This window comes from Pagrus major, chromosome 10, assembly GCF_040436345.1.
Source record: "Pagrus major chromosome 10, Pma_NU_1.0".
Classification (NCBI taxonomy): Eukaryota; Metazoa; Chordata; class Actinopteri; order Spariformes; family Sparidae; genus Pagrus; species Pagrus major.
Window position 1 is genome coordinate 17,321,884 of NC_133224.1, and position 17,157 is coordinate 17,339,040.

At 41.6% G+C, this 17,157-nt stretch overlaps 3 protein-coding genes across 3 annotated transcripts; 2 read left to right on the plus strand and 1 right to left on the minus strand.

Annotated features, from left to right (window-relative positions):
• The first annotated feature begins 1,928 nt into the window (after positions 1-1,928).
• Positions 1,929-6,139, plus strand: grpel1 (GrpE-like 1, mitochondrial). The gene is made up of 4 exons (XM_073475536.1): positions 1,929-2,033; positions 3,304-3,451; positions 4,094-4,175; positions 4,928-6,139. The coding sequence occupies exons 1-4, from the start codon at positions 1,966-1,968 to the stop codon at positions 5,272-5,274; spliced, it is 645 nt and encodes a 214-aa protein (XP_073331637.1). The 5' UTR covers positions 1,929-1,965; the 3' UTR covers positions 5,275-6,139.
• Positions 6,140-6,489: 350 nt separating this feature from the next.
• tada2b (transcriptional adaptor 2B) lies at positions 6,490-13,365 on the minus strand. The gene is made up of 2 exons (XM_073475351.1): positions 13,022-13,365; positions 6,490-11,420 (listed from the first exon to the last, which is right to left on the minus strand). The coding sequence occupies exons 1-2, from the start codon at positions 13,289-13,291 to the stop codon at positions 10,209-10,211; spliced, it is 1,482 nt and encodes a 493-aa protein (XP_073331452.1). The 5' UTR covers positions 13,292-13,365; the 3' UTR covers positions 6,490-10,208.
• On the plus strand, positions 13,293-16,708 carry cfap184 (cilia and flagella associated protein 184). Its single transcript, XM_073475350.1, has 3 exons — positions 13,293-14,310; positions 15,727-16,074; positions 16,159-16,708. The coding sequence occupies exons 1-3, from the start codon at positions 13,552-13,554 to the stop codon at positions 16,486-16,488; spliced, it is 1,437 nt and encodes a 478-aa protein (XP_073331451.1). The 5' UTR covers positions 13,293-13,551; the 3' UTR covers positions 16,489-16,708.
• Positions 16,709-17,157: the final 449 nt, after the last annotated feature.

The window sequence follows — 17,157 nt, forward strand, 5'->3', positions numbered from 1 at the left end:
AAGCTTAAGAGATTTTCACATTTGTTTCAACGACATAACATATGTCAGTTAATATCCCACGTTTGAGTTATAAAGTGTAGATGTGTCTTTGAAGAGGCAGTTGCTAACAAGAGGCTAAATGAGACTACAGAGGTTGTCTGGGAGATTAAACGTCATCACGCCGAAAACACTCTTCTACTCACTAGTCTGTCTTTACAGGTGGAATTTGGTTGCAAACTCCAGCTTTAAAACTTGAAGATTGATCAACTTATAGTAAACTGTGTGCAGTGTAGTGTAATAGGAAGCTTAGTGGTGGTGAGGTTGAAGTCATGCGACCGCAGTGTAGTTTGTTTATAGCCTTACATTAGCTTTTTTACTTCTGGCGAATGCATTTACGCTTCAAAAATCACAAAAGTGGTGATCATTCGTGAAGATTATCTTGCTAAACAAAACCTGTAATATCATAAACTTGTGTTTGCCACAGCAACATCTGTTTTATTGGCGTTGTGTCATGTTCGTTTGCTGCAGTTTATCATTTTCAAGCACTATTTTTCCGTTTTATTCATATTCTGTCATATTGCTTCTTATCGGTTATCATTTTCATGCACCCGTTCTGTTTATTCACTCTGTGATTATGTCCGCTGTTTCTGTTTGTTATCACATTTTTGCACCCATTCTGTTTTTTTAATTGTGCTCTCAACATCATACAAATTAGAGCTTGCGCTCAATGATTTTTCGAGATCGAAATAAAGGTTGAATGAATGAATTAATTAATAATTTCAGTATCTTTGGGTATGTGTATATATGCACCAAATGTGTTTAGTAAAATAAAGAGACAATAAGTGTAGCTGCCTCTCAGTGACGGTGTATAATGAAGTCTGTGTGGCTACTGAGACTACGGCTACAGCTAATGACAGAATTAAAAGGAGAGTAAATGTTAGACTTACATATATGTGATATCAGAGACACAAGTCTAAATGAATGCTAACATTACTTGTCAAGTTATCAGGTTCGTTCAACTCCAGCCCAACTTGAAAATGGTTTGGTGGGTGAAATCCTCAAAGGACGCACAGGACAACTCAATGCAAATTTTTATTTATTTTTTCAGCAGTTGGTTGGTCATCAGGTTGAAAACCATCAGAGAGCAAAGGACAAATTATACAAAGTATTATTTTCAAACCAACTTTAAACCAACAAACTCTAAACTAAACATTCCCACTGTTATGTTTAACACATATTTGACAGTGTACTCTCAAAAATGAACCAAAATTATGTCTCTTAATCAAAAGTGAATGAAGAACTTGTAACCTTCTGATCATGAAATCATTTTCCAATTTAACATATTAAAATTAAAGTCTCCGTTACCAGTGGCGCCTTTGAGCTGATCCCTGCTCCTCTGATCCATGCAGTGGCTCAAGGTGCTCCCACTTCAGTGGCAATGAGCAGCCTGCTCTCTGAGTTAGTGGAGCATCATGGGAACTGTAGTTTGTTTTCGGTTTCCACTGTATTTTCACCTCAACATTAACAGACAATCTGAAAAAGTCTTTTGATCGTTGTATATATGTCGTCTTCAATTGTAAGATCTTAATGCAGCAGCTGTAATGCTATGTGCAATCACATTAAACTATTACCTAAGTTATTAAGTTTTATTTTGTGCTTTTTAACATTTGTGCTTAGGAAAATATTGAAGCACTGAATGTATTTCACCTACACAAACAGTTGGAGTTGAATGACCAAGTAATGAGGACCTGATAAGGCTTTTCAAAAACTGTCCTTGGTCACATGTGTACCTTTCACCTTTAACTTCAACTCAACCGAACTACAACTCGTCGTCAAACTCTTCCCTGAATCTGATTGGTCAAGTTTGGGAGGCGTTCTTCGCACTCGCTCCCGATTGGCTCAAAGTGCACGCTGCCGCCATCATGGTTGAGCGTCCCTTCAGCGTGTGTTAGGAGGAGGTTTTACCTGCAGTTGTGCACAGTGAAAATGGCGAGCTGGTGTGTACGAGCAGTGAGACAGAGCTACTCTCTTGTAGCTTCGCCTGCGCTAATAAGGTAACAGATATAATTATGGACTTTTTAAAACGAAATGTGGCGGTTACAGCAACGCTAAGGCTTGGTTTGTTAGAATGAGGAGCTCCTGTCATCGCTGGGGGCGATGGTAGTAGCCAGCTAGCAAGGTTAGCTTTCATAACCGACCATGGTCCTTAATGTTGACCTTTATGTGAGTAGTAGTTACAGACATAAACTGACTATTGAGACCTTTTTGTGTGTTGGAGGTGACCTGTCTCAACTGTTCAGCCAAACCAGCGTATTAGTGCCATTGTTGGCATGTCATTGCTAGAAACAGGATGATGACATAACGTGACATATCCTAAATGAAGAGGAGGGGGCTGTAGTTTAGCTCGTTAAGCTAACTTTCAGGCTGGTATGTGGAGTTTGACTTCGGATGTCTGTCTGTCTTTTCAAATATTTATTTTTTATGAGCTGATGTGCGTTGTATAATGCGTTGTCTTCCGATATTGTGATCCGTCTTTCTTGACTTAAGAGAATGCCAAACCAAACTCCATTCATAAATCTGTTAATTTTAGCTAAGTTTCTTTTATCGTTATTGAGTCAGTTTTCATTTTGCGTAAACCTCCTTGAATGAATAAATAGATGAATGATTTGTGAATGGAGTCTGGCGTCATGTGTCCTCACTACTCTATCGGCTATGAGATGATGAAATAGAATCATTGGAAGTTGTAAAATAAGCTATCAAGACTGTATCAAAATGGACGTTTCTCATCGAATGACAGACAGGGTAGTTGTATAACATGCTTAGTAAGTACTGCTGGCAGTTTTACAATTGGCAGTTGTGTAAATTAAGCTGTCTGATACCATCAATTAGCAGATCTGGACCAAGAACCAGAATACCCTGACTTATGGGGAATAAGTAAAATAACATGTACAGAAGTTAGATATGGGTTGAAAACATTTGAGGGAGACAGGAACCAGGTCATTTTGACTATTTCTGCTTAAAGAAAATACTCACACAATTGATCAGCTATCACAATTGTAGATTCCCTGTTAGCCAGCCAACTGTTCAATTAATTGACTATTCATTTCCATTCTAGGAAGTATATCTTAACAAATACTGAAGTATAATATTTGACCTCAATAATCGCTCATGTATGCCTTGATAGTGAGACCTACACTTGAGGCCAGGTGGTCAGTTGATTCAAGGTGTCAGTGTTGGTCAGAACATAATTAAGACAGGCAAGTGAGCAGGCAGCCACCAGCACTTACATATGACTTACTGTGTGCTCTTTGTCCTTCCCCACAGAGCATCTCCACGATTGTTATGTACTGCCACCCAGCAGAAGAATGGCCACAGGTCAGAGGAGGAGGCTGAGAAGCCCGAGCAGAGTGCAGCAGAGAAAGGCCTGATGGAGGAGAAGGGCCAGCTGGAGGAGCAGCTCAAGGAGATGACAGTAAGTGTGCAGAGAGGGACACTTACAGTTTAGTAGAGTTGAGCAGGCAGGGAGAACCACTGCATCATTCTGACTTCAACCTTAAAATGACAATATGTGGAGAAACTTGGTAGCTGAATGGTTACTGCACATGCAATATAACCACAAAGTTGCCTGTTTGACTCTAGCCCGTGACCTTTTAGCATTCCATGACCCTCTCTCTCCTCCCCCATTTCCTGTCTGCCTCTTCACCTCCTTCTGTCTATTAAAAATTTAAAAAAAGGCCCAGAAATATCTTAATAAAGTGATAATTGTCTGAACAATTTGACACATATAAAGCATTTTTCGTTACCTTAACCATTTAAGGCAGAGTAACAAGCCAAACTGAGATGATGTATATTTCCCTCAATTAAAAGCTTTGTGTGGAAAAGCTTCTACAGGTATCTCAACGGTAGATTGTAAAATTAAAATGATCTTCATTGACATTTTGGGTGAATAAAGAACTTGTGTAAATATGGCACCGATAAAAATGGAACTACATTCCACAAGTACTAAACAGACTTGGTAACTAATTACTGTAGTTAATAGCCCAGATCTTCATTCCATAATGTTGATAATATTGTGTGTTAAACCCATGACTCACTGTTACTACCATCTTTTCAGGAAAAGTACAAGCGGGCCTTAGCAGACACAGAGAACCTCAGGACGAGGAGTCAGAAGATGATAGACGATGCTAAAATATACGGTAATGACCAGTTTTCTACATTTCAATATGTTCCACCACAGACATGAGCTTTACCATGGATAAATCCTGCAAAATGTCATCTCTGTGGTCTTGATAAAAACCTCTGCAGTTGTGTGTTCCAACCAGGAGATGCCACTACAGGGCAACTTTAGCCTATTGGCTAAATTGTGTGTCTTCATAAAGTGGTTCAGCAGTTGGTCTAGTTAACTTAAAACTTATATTTGCACCTGGAATTGTTTAAATACTAGAATGTCCCTGATTTTTATATTTTAGCTTATGAGATCTTTTTCCAATTTGAAAATGCATGCATAACATTCTCATGCATTCTTGTTACTAGATAGAAGTTTTAAAGTGTTACTTGTAGGGCTTTTTGTTGCTTTCCAATATTGGAGGTTTTTAATTCTGAATTTACTGTCGGATATCAACTCTGACATAATTCTGACAACAGCTATATACATTATTAAAACAGCTACACATGTGTATGAGGCTGCCCTCTACCATTCCAGCCCAGCTCTAAAATCCTGGCAGGTAAAGCTGCTCTCACTTCTCTTACTGAACAAGAGAAAATGGGGGGATGGGATGTCAGACAGAAAGTGTTTTTTCAAAATGTGTTGGGATTGAATACCCAATTTTCTGGCTTTTAGGTGTCATCATGTAGAAACCTGGGTGACCAGACAGTGTAGATGCATAACATTAATAATACAAAGATTTAAAACATGCTGAATAATGTTCTAACTTCCCTCCATCACCAGGGATCCAGGGCTTCTGTAAGGACCTGCTGGAGGTGGCCGACATCCTGGAGAAGGCCACAGAGAGCGTGCCCAAGGAGGAGGTGACGAACCAGAACCCTCACCTGAAGAACCTGTACGACGGCCTGGTGATGACCGAGGTCCAGATCCAGAAGGTGTTCACAAAGCACGGCCTGGTCAAGCTCAACCCTGACGGCCAGAAGTTTGACCCCTACGAGCACGAGGCTCTCTTCCATGCCCCAGTGGAGGGCAAGGAGCCCGGCAGCGTCGCCATAGTAACCAAAGTGGGCTACAAGCTTCACGGACGCACCCTCAGGCCAGCATTAGTGGGCGTGGCCAAAGCCCCCTAGAAATGATGATGTAGCTGTGACAAAGTGGGATTTGTTTTGTTGGCTGGGCGATGGATGACTTCAGGTTCAGCAGACCAGCGTAGGCACCCTGACACCCTTCTCCCACAAGGCTGTCCTCACACTACTCCCACCCTCAGGTGCCTCAGAGAGACGGGGACCCAACTGAACTGAACTTTGTATCTGGACCAGTTTTTAACAGATACATCACACTTTGTCTGGCACAGGACAGTCTTTACAGTAACATTTCAGTTTGTCATCAGTCATGCGAGTCAGTTACTGTCTGAGGCTTACGAATCTCCTCACACAACCATCCATCTTAACTGGAAGAGAAGCAGGTGAAACACGACGTTTCACCAAAAGTTAAACAGACGATCATAAACCCCTGAAGTCTCAAGACTCCTTTTGGTGAGCTATGATGTAAATCCATCCACACATTAAGTAGTGCTGATCCTGAACTGATATCATTCCGGACTTTTCTTTAATGCCCCTTGACTCCTCACTTGTGTCTTGCTTTCTTTGTGAGTTTTAAATTCAGTCTGTGAGAAGAAGGAACAGGACCTGACAATTTAAAACAAAGGTTTGCAATGTTACTTTGTACTGAGATGGGCTTCCCAGTCTTGATGGCAAAGACATCTTTCTCTAGTTCATCTGATTGTGATCAAGCTCTGGTAAACCAGCCTCAGTCATTGTGATGTCCATATGTTAAAAGTCATAGATGTTACAGCTTTATCTGTAAACAATTAGAATAATTGTGTTTGGACTACTGTCCATACACTGTCACAGCATCAGAATAACTATCAAGTTTGAAAGACATCTTGGTGTAGTGTTTGTATTACATACATCTTGAAATAAAATGTTAAAGTTCCCCTCCAGTCAAAACTGTGTTTCTTCTTGTTCCTACAGTTGAATGTTTTGAGCTTCATTGTGTAGAATGATGAATGTTTGACATTAGAAGGCTGTCCTCAAACTCACTGCTCAGCTATTGCTGCTAACTGGCTCAATTAGCCATGCAGCCAGCAGTCCGGACTAGGAGCACGGGGCACCGTGGAAGTGTCAGTGTTTACACTACTAGTGCAAGAGCTTTGAAACAGACGAGGGCTAGCTGGTTAGCATGCTAAACGTGCTTTGCAAAAGCTGACATCCTGCCTTTTGACAGGTTTAATTTCCCCTTTTAGCTTCACACAATTGCAAATGGTTGAAGAGGAAACAGGACTATTTAGAATTATAAAGTATTTGCACTTTTAATACATCTCCGTACATACCTTGTCATGTGCAACAACAAAACAGTTGGTAACAAGATTAGAGACAGCTAAACAGCATGCCGTCACCATACCCAACGCTTCAGAAAATGCTTCTTTGTAATCAAAAATCTTTTTTTTATTACAAAAGCTATAAAACATTTCCATGACACAAAATACTGTACATTTCACAGGTCATCAATTATAGTTTCTTTTTCCGATTTATCTTACAAAACTATTTACACTTGGTGACATAACCTAAGCAAATTCCCCCCTTATAAAACATATTCCTCCACTGGGAAAGAAAAAAATTGCCATATTTTTCTTTGAGACATTTACACCAAAACACACCACAATGTGGATCATTTGGTTGCACATGCAGAACGACGGCACAATGTCAAAATCTGGAAGAAAAAAAATAGTCCATGAAAAAGAAATCACAATCAATAAGCTACCTAAAGGAAGAAACATTCAAACAAAGGAGAACCATCAAATGCAACTGACAGTTTTAGGTCATGTCTGTTTGGTTTGTTGGCTGGAAATTAGCATCGCCTTTCTAGAACATTCTGGTTCCCCCTTAGCATCACATGAATTGCCCAGCCTGCTGCTCTATCAGAATCTTCAATAAACCCAATAAAGTTGGCTTATACAGTAAACTCCAATCAGAGCATGTTAGCCATGGGTTAAAATGCAGCAGCAATAGTCTAAGAAACAGATCTATGTTCTGGAGGTGACCTACGAATGTTGGAGGTACGATAATAAATGTTTTCTTAAATGGTTAATGTTTTTTTGTTCTTTTTTTAGAGGTCAGTGGTTCTCCAAGTTGTGCACCATTAAGGCCTGGAGTCAAAACACAAGCTGAAGAACACTTAGATGAAGAGGTTCTCATTATTAAAAGATAAGACTGGCAACAGCAATTTTTTTTTCTCATTGTCAACAAATCCCCTGCAAAGAAAGTGTCAATACACCTCTAATCCAACTCCAACTTCCCTTCTCTGTCTGTAGCACTCAGCCCCAGGCCTGGTTGTTGCAATGGAAGACGTACATTTGTGTCATCATCAAATGTATCATAAATATATATATAAATATTTTTAAGAAAGGCTCGGTAATTTCCTTAAACAGCTAGGACTGTAGTTTTTAACAAATGTTACTAAACGAGAAGAAATAGTGCATTTGTTGGGGACTATTTTCAGCTGCGGAATAATACACATTTGGTGCACTAGTGAGTGTTTAGAAACAAGACGATTTATCTGGGATTGAGTCCAAATAAACTACAGTGTGTGTGCACTGATGTGTTTCTACTGTTAATATCATACCATAGAATCAATTCATTGTGGGCTTTGGTCTTTTCATGAGATTTGTTGACAATAAGAGAAAGCCAGATAAACCTGTTATACTTCAAAGCAGCCGTTGTGTTAAGCCCTTTTCCATCGGTGTAATATGACCAAGAATGATGGATTTGGATCGTAAGAGAACCACAACACCTTCCACAGAGGAGGCCATTCCTCTTTGATTTAGTGTTACATATCGATTCTGAGTATTTCAGGAGGTTTCAATACTCATTTTCCAAAGTATTGATACACTGATACCAGCTGCGCTCTCTCTAATCTCTGCCCACACAGTCCACCTTATCTTACCCAAAGTGCAGTCTCCTCACCATTCATCTCATTAGTTCGAAATTCCAGTATCCTGACATCACTACTTCGATGACCACAAAAAAAAGGCAAAGCTCCACTTTTAAGGCAGTGCCTACCACTACAGGGCTACCACCACTTGTTACTTGTATTTCATCCCAAAAAGACCAATATGAGGCAAAGAATATGAATCTAGCACACATGCCAGCGTATTCACATGCTTTTCTTCTCTGTGATTTTAGAGCTTCTGTTCCTGCTGTGAAATGACAGTCGATTCATGAGCTTAATTTACATTTAAATAGCGCAGTATCCACCGCTCAGCACAGCTGGTAGAGAAAAAAAAGCAGGAAAATGAGTCACCGGTGCTGCTCTTATGGTTCAGCCTCCAAGACAAAGTGTAGTGACTTTGGAAAACCTAATGATAGGCTGCAGGTAACACCTGGTTTGACACACTATCTGGGAAGCTGTGTGCATGTGATGTGGTCAACCACACAGGACTGGTGTTTGGTGTTAGGACTGCGGCGTCTAATGAGGTGAGGAGTTACACTAGCCAAAAAAATTAAAGGATAAAAGAGGTGTAATGTTAGCCCATCATGCATACACAAAAAAACCATAATCTTGGGAATGTACTTCAGCCCTTCCTTACACATTCAGCTTCTTTACCTGTACTGAACCATATAGAAACATTTAAAGCTGTGCTGAACTTCACTTGGAGCTTCTGTAAAAATAAAGACATTTTGGGCCAAATTCAAAGTAGAGCTTCAAAAAATGAAGAGTTTATCCTCAATGCTAATTTCCACTGACTCATTGAAACAAGTAAATAAAATACAAATAAGATCCCAACCAATACAGGATTTTAAGGCCAATACTTATTTTCTCACATTGGATACTAGAATCATACATAAACTCTTTTTATTTTATAAACAACGTTTAAACTGTTTTTCTGTATTTCTTTTTTTTTTTCCTCTGTGCTGTTCTCACTGATTTGGAATTGGTGGCGCTCAGTTGGAATAGTGCTGCAGGGATAGACATATTTTTGTAGGCTAACCCAGAGGACAGCATCGCCATGCAAAACACTGTCGGAGAGACATTTGCATGTGGGGAGGCAAGCCCTGACAATGATATGTACTGAGCAGGATATTTTACTCTCTAGAGGACCGACTATGTAATGAAAACACTGTTTCTTAATTATCTCTTAAAATATTCTTTGGCATTTCTGTACTGACTTGTTACTTACTGGACATGTGTGCCAGTACTGATATATCAGTGATAAGCTAACATCAGCAGATATATCAGCACGGCTGATTAATCAGTTTAGCTCTACGTCAACCTATATCTGTTGGACTTACAAATTGCGTTCAGGCAGCAAGTGCTCAGTCCAGGGAAAGCTAGACGATGGTTGAACCCTTGCTGCTTTTATCTTTTCCTTCCCTTGTAGGCAGTGAGAAGGGATCAAAATGGTTATAAGAAGTGAGAGTCTACACAAGTTGCATGAAACTTTCTACAAAAAGGCAGCCTTCAAATGTTTTAAGCTTTAACAAAGCTGACCAAATTTTGAATTTGAGAGATCCTGAAAAAACATCTTCATCTACAGCTACAACAGTGATCATTTCCATCACCCATCAGTGCCATGCTGGCGAACATTTACCCAACACATTTCCACTCTTCTTATTTCCCCTTCTTTTTTTAGCATGAAATGGGTTTGCGGTATAGTATTTCTCCATGGACATCTTCAATGAGCTGCAATAATGCTAAAATATCTCTGCAACTACACAATACTTGTTAGGATTGTGGTTATCATCACGTAGAAACATTACGGACACAGAGTACTTTGAACCCACAGCGTTGGTTTTTACCCCCGTCCCATTCCAAATGGAAAAATAAATGCTTGTTTTTGTTCCTAGCCCTGGTATGAAAATAGACTTTTTTTCAGCAGGGCATCCAAGTTCTTTGCAATGTACATATTCACATGGTCACCTTTGGAAAAAATGGTGAAAGCCAGTCCTGCCAATGGAGCTATCAGCAACCATCAACTTATTACTTCCTGAATACAGGTGGCCAGCTATGAGGCGTCTCGGGATATCCAGCCACTTTCTGTGAGGAAGGTGAGAATGCGTTTCTTGAGGACCTTGTCCAGGTAACTGGGCAGCCGGCTCTTGGCCGGGATGCCTTGCCTTTTCTGCAGGTGATCTTTGATGATGATGGTTTTGACAGTCAGGTAGCGCGCTGGGCTGAGGTTTAGAGAGTTACACAGCACCTTCTCCCTGTCCGACAGCAGCTCAAAGCCTGTCAGATTCTCGATGGCGGCAAACTCACCATCTTTGCCCTCTTCTTTGATACCGCCTCCAACGCCCAACCCTCCAGCAATGCCTCCTCCTCCTCCAGCCCCACCCCCTCCTCCCATCCCGGAGCCAAGCCCACCGCCTCCTCCGCTGCCCCGTTTGGAGGTAATCACACTTTTGTTCTCCTTGCGTTTCTCCCGTTTGTGACGTGCTGCTTCGTATTCAACAGACTCTTCCAGGCGAGTGATGCCATTGCGGCGGTAGCGCTGCAGCTCACGCACCTTGGCCCTCAGCACACGCTCTTTATGCATGTTCTCAAAAAAGTCTTCAAATTCCCGATGGGCCATGAACTGGCAGAGCCCCCGCAGCCTAACCCGCTGCTCCTTCTCCTCCTTGGTGATCTTTCTTTTGGGTGTACTCGGAACAGGACCTGATCCTGTTCCTGTCGTGGAGCCTGATCCAACCGTGCCACCACCAGGTCCTGCCCCACCCACACCACCAGCAGCACCTATGACTCCCAGTGTTCCTGGTTTCTCCTTTTCCTTGTCTTTCTTGTCTCTGCCCAGGAATGCAGGCACCAGGTTGTAGTCTCGGGCGATGTTCTTACGTCGCTGCCGTTCTCGGAGCTTACGCACATACATATCCACGTGGGCACGTTTCATTTCAATTTCCACATCCTCGTCATCGTAGTTCACAGACAGCCCACTGATAAGCTTCTCTGCGTCCTGGTCATATTCAATCTCGTAGTCATCACGTAGAGGCATGTAGCCCAGCTGCTGCTGCTCAACCAGGCTGATATCCAGTGGAGGGAGCGGGGTGGTGAGGCTAGGTGACAGAGGCCCTCCACTGGGGCAGGTGTGGTCAGTCACCCGGTTGGGAATGCTGTCTGGGATGCAGGCCTTACCGAGGTTTCCATGGATGTACATGGTCACATAGTGTTCCATGACTTCCTGAGGAGTTCGGGACGCTCCGACGTGAGCAGCCATGTCCTCCTGAAAGACAACACAAACAGGAAGTTGTTATTAATAAGCACAGAGATAACCCGAACCCCTGGACTAAAACAATTGTGGAATTTATCAGACAGATAAATATATATGTATAAAAATTATAAAATATCAGATTCATTAATACTTAAAGTACCTTGGTTGTAACCAAATTATCGTCCAATATACACACATTTTTGGCAAAAATTCTGCAAATGTGATAATCAAACACCATTGACAAATATATGTTACACAGTTTAAGAATAAACTTAATCATCTAAAATGACGGTGCACTGGAACAGTAAGCTTCACTGGGAATTAATAATTCTAAATTTACCAAACATCTTTTTCTGCAATATGATCTTTAAAAACTAGAGCCTGACCAATATATCTGTTGGCCGATATTATCAGCCCACATTGGCTCACCACAGATCAGATAGGTGTATATGTTGTTGATATTGGCCGATATGAAGAAGTTTTTGTTTTAAAGAACACCGTGCAAAAAACGATGCATGTGCTCGATCATATCGGCACATATCTGGCAACATATATGCTGATACCACTATATCTGTGAAACACCAAGATCAGCTGGCCGATATTATCTGTCAGGCTCTACTTACAACTTCCTAACCTAAAACTGTCCGTGTAGCACATAGAGTTGTGTCGTAATGAGTCCTAAAACCCAGAAATCAGTTAGCATTTTTGCACATCCAGTTCACTTGTCTCAAAGTCTATGAGTTTTTTAAATTGGTTTTCGGTCAAATGCCTGAAATAAGGTCTGTGGTTCAGTTTTGTTACCACATAAAATACATCAGTAAATGTCCCACAACTGAATTATAAAGTTCTTACATGTCTTAAAAATGGCGGTTGTAACGAGTGGCTAAATGAGACTACAGAGGTTGTTGGGGACATTAAACATCATCATCAATTTTGACAGATATTGCCATACATTTTCCCTGAAAAACCTATTAAAATTATTATTTGTTGGGGTCTGTATTAAACAAGCATGTTTTCTTACATGTGAAGAACAAGATTTGTAGCACAGGGCTCTTCTGCAGCACCACTGAAGTACTCCATTAATGTTATTTTCTCACACATTTGACCTTTATCAGAAAAATGACACCTTCTGCGATTAGGATAATATGTCGTTAAGCTGATTGAACAGCCCTTTGAATTTAACATGGGGTACAAGTTCACGTTAGGAGATTACCTGCATAGAAAATGTTGGTTTGTTAACATTGACATGTTTGTCATTGTACTCCGTGTGTTCCTCCAGGAGTGTCTGTAGATTTGTGTGAACTGACCTCTGCAACCGCGTATTTTCCCACTTACTATAAAGTCACTATGCACTTTTATTATCCATAATATAATGTTAAAAACTATAACTGTGTATTCCATTCGTATTTGAGCTCAGTCGTCCAACTTTCCCGGCAGTACGAAGAGAAGATGGATTGAGATAAAGGTCAGTAACTTTAACCTAACCAAACATTATCGCTACTCACGCTAGCTACATCTCTCGTGACACTTACTACGCACTTCAAACTTAACTCCTGTTAGAGTGTGTGGTGTATTGTGGAGATAAATAAAGTAACTTAAAACAAACTACTTACCCAATTTCCAAAGCCATACTGCTCGATAGCATCGAGTAGCGACTGCTCTTCCCTGCTGGTCCATCCTCCCTCTGCCTCGGGACCCCAGAGAGAGAACCGACCGCCGTCGACCTGCTGGTAGCCGTGCCATCTCCGGTGATTACCGATTTCTGCGCCCGCCGAGAAGCACTCCGGACACAGCTCGATATCGGGGCAGTCGGTGCAGCGAAGCCGCAGGTTTGTAACATCTGCAAGGCAGTTCACGCAGTACTTCTTCCCCAGGTCGGCCATGTTGCCTGGCTCCTGCTTCTTGTTGTTGGAGGCAGAACTGCGCGCCTGCGCACCGCCAGCCTCGCCGCGCGACCTACTCACATCCTGCTTGTTAATATTAATGAGGAAGGGTCAGGCCGCCTCTGATTGGCTCCCGACCGCAGTTTCCAGGACAACCGAAACAAAACGAATAGTTTGACCGACTGTCTAAGGGCACGGGTCCTGTAGCTGCAGACAAATTGAAATATACTTTTGGTAGTTTTTTTTTCTCTATTGAAAAAATGGAGGGAGAGCCAGAAAATGAAGAAAATGAGGTGAAGAATGAGACGGAGGAGGGAGTTTCAGCAGATTCCTCCATTTCTCCTGTAACTGTTAATGGACCTGAAGGTGTCCCGGCTGAAATGATTGCATCAGATCCTCATGAGGACAACAATGAAAGTATGAAAGCCACTGAAGAGGCCCCTGATGAAGAAGTAGCCACCTCTGAGCCAGACGAGGACAGTGGACACGAGCTCCCTTGTGTGGACAACATCACAAGTGAAGACTTGGCTTTGGAGATAAATGAAGACAATAAACAGCCAATGTCCCATGAGGAGAGTGTTGTTTTTGAGATCAACAGCGATGATGATGATGATGGACATCACAGACTGCACCTTGACACCCCAGAGAGAGAGAACATCAGTCCTTCACAGGTGGATGAAGACGAGGCCGAACACGAGGAACCCACTGCAGCTCCTGCAGACGATGAAGACATCAGCTGTGGAGAATACACGCCGCTCCTCCAGGAGCTGTGTGAGGAGAGAGACAAAGCCAGCCAACACAACAGCCAGCTGCAGATGAAGCTGGCAGAGTACTTCCGCAAGAAGGCCGGGGACGACACCCAGCTGGAGAGGGAGCTGCCCGTGTCAGAGCAGCTACATGAGTACGAGGAGCAAATTAACCTCCTGGCTGAGCTGAAGAGGCAGCTCAACACTGACTCAGAGACAGCTCAGCAGAAGGCAGAGGAGCTGAGCTCACGGGCCCAACAGAAGCTGGACAAGGTTGGTCTTATTGTCCGGGCTTGTGCAAAGTCAAAACAACAACAAAAGTTTAGTTAAATGTACTACAAGGAACTTTTAGCTGGTTGAAATGAAAACAAGTCAAACCATTAAAAGTGCGCTGAGGATGAATTAAGGAGTCTGAGGACAAAAACTGCTCTGCAGTCTGGTGTTACGGCACTAAAACAAAGTGGGCCACCACAATCAACAGTTCCCTGAAGTAGCTTTAAAATATGATAATGAAATATTACAAAACAAGCTGAAATGGAATACAATAAAGACACTAAACAGGATTAGAACTGGAGGAATACAACCTGGGCTAACATTAATTCAAGGGTTATTTAAGGTGTAGTGGTACGTATATTGATTGTCTGAATTCCACACTCTACTTATTACAAATAGGTTTCAATTGTGTAATAACAATAACAAAATAATTTCAGTTTTATGAGTTATCCAACCCGGATATGTCAGAATCCGCGCTAAATGCGAAATGGAGGCATATTCACAATGAAATTCAAATCATCTGCAGATGGTGGTCAGACATGAGCTGCAGAAATATCTAAAAAAAAGTGGTGTCCTGCATGAGCACACAACTTTCTGCCCAAGTAAAAACAGTTTTGGTTAGTTAACACAAAAATATTCTGTCCTTGTTGGTGTGACACAGCTGGTAACAGTTGATGTCTAGGGTTGCAACTTGCAACAGTAGGAGATTTTCACCGTACAATGCATTGCATAAAATATCACGCTTTCACAGTTTACAGTATCAGTTACAACAACTCTCAACAGAATGAAAACTGAAGGGTTTTTTTGTTGAACAAACACATCATTATTTCCCAAAATATTGACCTGACAGATGTGAAATTATGATATGAACTTGAAATATATACTATCTTTTTTTAGTAGAATGCAATACTATAAACAAGCAAATGTACATGGTACAATAACCATCTATTTCCATATGATGCTATAACTTGAAACCGGTATATTGCTGCGACCCTCGTGATGACCAAAACATTTCTGTGCAATAATTATTAATTAAATCTGATGAATCCACTAAAAATATTATTCCCAGTGATGTGTTTTAAATGAGAAATACTTTGAAACCAAGATTTAATGGTTTCCTATCTCTCCAGAGAGAAGGAGTACAAGGGGTCCACACATGCTGCTACACAGTGAGCTAGGTGGATGTGACATGCATACAGAACCATGTAGACACTGCTCTCAGCGCTATGCGAACAGAAGAATGCTTCAGGAGCGAACAATTTGCAACTCGGAGGTCTGCAAAAGAAAATTGAGACTTTAAGCCTTGTGTGAACCTTGATTGAAACATGTAGCCTTGAAAGACATAGGTCCTTGCATGTATCTTTATATGACTTCACATGTGACAACTTGTTGCCCAATAATTACCTTTGTCCTCAGGTGGAAAATGAATGGCGAGCCTTTGTGGCACTGAAGCAGGATGTATCTGTCACACTGCTAAGCCGACGCCTTGGTAAACAAGCTGCTCAGACCAAAGTGGAGTCAGCCCTGGCAGCAGAGCAGCTTCACCAGGACGAACTGATCAAGCTACGTCACAAGCACATCAAGCTAACGATCAGGGTTCACAGGCTGGAGGCAGAGCTCCGTAAAAGGGAAGAACACGCCGGGGACCCTCTACATCTCCAATTTGAGAAACTGCAGGCTGAGAGGCTGGTGCTGAAAAAACAAGCCGAAAAGCATAGTGAGGAAGTGTTCAAGATGGAGAAAAAGATAAGCAGCAGCTTGGAGGTAGATTGAAAAACCACAGGTACAGATTACATCAAAGTAGTTGTTGCTGCATTTCAAAATGTGTTGTTTTCTTCTGCTCTGCAGCTTCTGTCAAACATAAAGGAGAAGCTGCTCTGGAGCCAGATGGAGGTCCAGGCCAAGCGAGAGCAGCTGGCTGAGGTGGAGGCTGTGGTATCCAGGAAGAGGAACCTCCTGACCAGGACAAAACAGGCACGCAACGGCCTGCAGAGATACAACCTGAGGCTGAAGGAGTGTCGTGGACTGCTGGGGAACAGGGTCCTGCTGCGGGACTTTGAGGACACTGTGGATGCCTCCGACCAAATGGAGGAGCAACTGGAGAATCTGAAGAGCCAGCAGGCTGAGATTCTCTTCAGCTGTGGCAGATGGAAGAAGAACCTGGACGCAACTTCATGAGTGAATACAAAAAATGCCTGATTCAACAGACATAGGCCATCGGGAATAAAAATAAGCATCAGGTCTTACTGTTTGTAATTTTATCCTGTGTGTCATTGCAGCCACCAACCAATTTCTGTGTTTAGGACACTTTACAAGGTTGTAACTGAATCAGGAGGATCAAAAATCATGGTCAGTGTTCCACATGTCTGCTGAAAAGATGTATAGTGGGGCCCAAACGTCTGGGACCACATTGAAAATCTCTAATATAGTCAGGTTAACCTGGAAATAATCAGAAAGCTAGAGGATTCAGAAAGCAAATAATAATAATATACTTTATTTATATAGCACCCTTAAAAAACAGAGATTACAAAGTGATTTGACAAACAAGCAAAAGCAACACTATAGTCCAGAATAAACACTCAACAGACAAGCCAAACACAAGGAAGCCTATTCTAAGATGAGTTAAAACAAGAAGACAGAACAGAAAATAAAAAAACACAAAAAGACAATATGAGTCATGACAAGTAAAAGGCCTAAAAGCCATAAAACAGGCAAAATCCCAGAAAAAGAAAGAGAGAGGAAAAATAATGCAAAACCAGAGATAAAAGAATCAAATCAACATCAGAGGAATTAAGAACAGATAAAAAATGAAACTTTCTGATTATTTCCAGGTTTGCGTGACAAGAT

What these genes read in the sequence shown, in the direction of transcription:
- grpel1 (XM_073475536.1), top strand. Translation starts at nt 1,966, where the DNA reads ATGGCGAGCTGGTGTGTACGAGCAGTGAGACAGAGCTACTCTCTTGTA. An exon ending in GCTTCGCCTGCGCTAATAAG is followed by an intron (nt 2,034 to 3,303) that starts GTAACAGATATA and finishes CCTTCCCCACAG; the next exon opens with AGCATCTCCACGATTGTTAT. An exon ending in AGACGATGCTAAAATATACG is followed by an intron (nt 4,176 to 4,927) that starts GTAATGACCAGT and finishes CTCCATCACCAG; the next exon opens with GGATCCAGGGCTTCTGTAAG.
- tada2b (XM_073475351.1), bottom strand. Translation starts at nt 13,291, where the DNA reads ATGGCCGACCTGGGGAAGAAGTACTGCGTGAACTGCCTTGCAGATGTT. An exon ending in AGTATGGCTTTGGAAATTGG is followed by an intron (nt 11,421 to 13,021) that starts GTAAGTAGTTTG and finishes GTTGTCTTTCAG; the next exon opens with GAGGACATGGCTGCTCACGT.
- cfap184 (XM_073475350.1), top strand. Translation starts at nt 13,552, where the DNA reads ATGGAGGGAGAGCCAGAAAATGAAGAAAATGAGGTGAAGAATGAGACG. An exon ending in CCCAACAGAAGCTGGACAAG is followed by an intron (nt 14,311 to 15,726) that starts GTTGGTCTTATT and finishes CTTTGTCCTCAG; the next exon opens with GTGGAAAATGAATGGCGAGC. An exon ending in AGATAAGCAGCAGCTTGGAG is followed by an intron (nt 16,075 to 16,158) that starts GTAGATTGAAAA and finishes TCTGCTCTGCAG; the next exon opens with CTTCTGTCAAACATAAAGGA.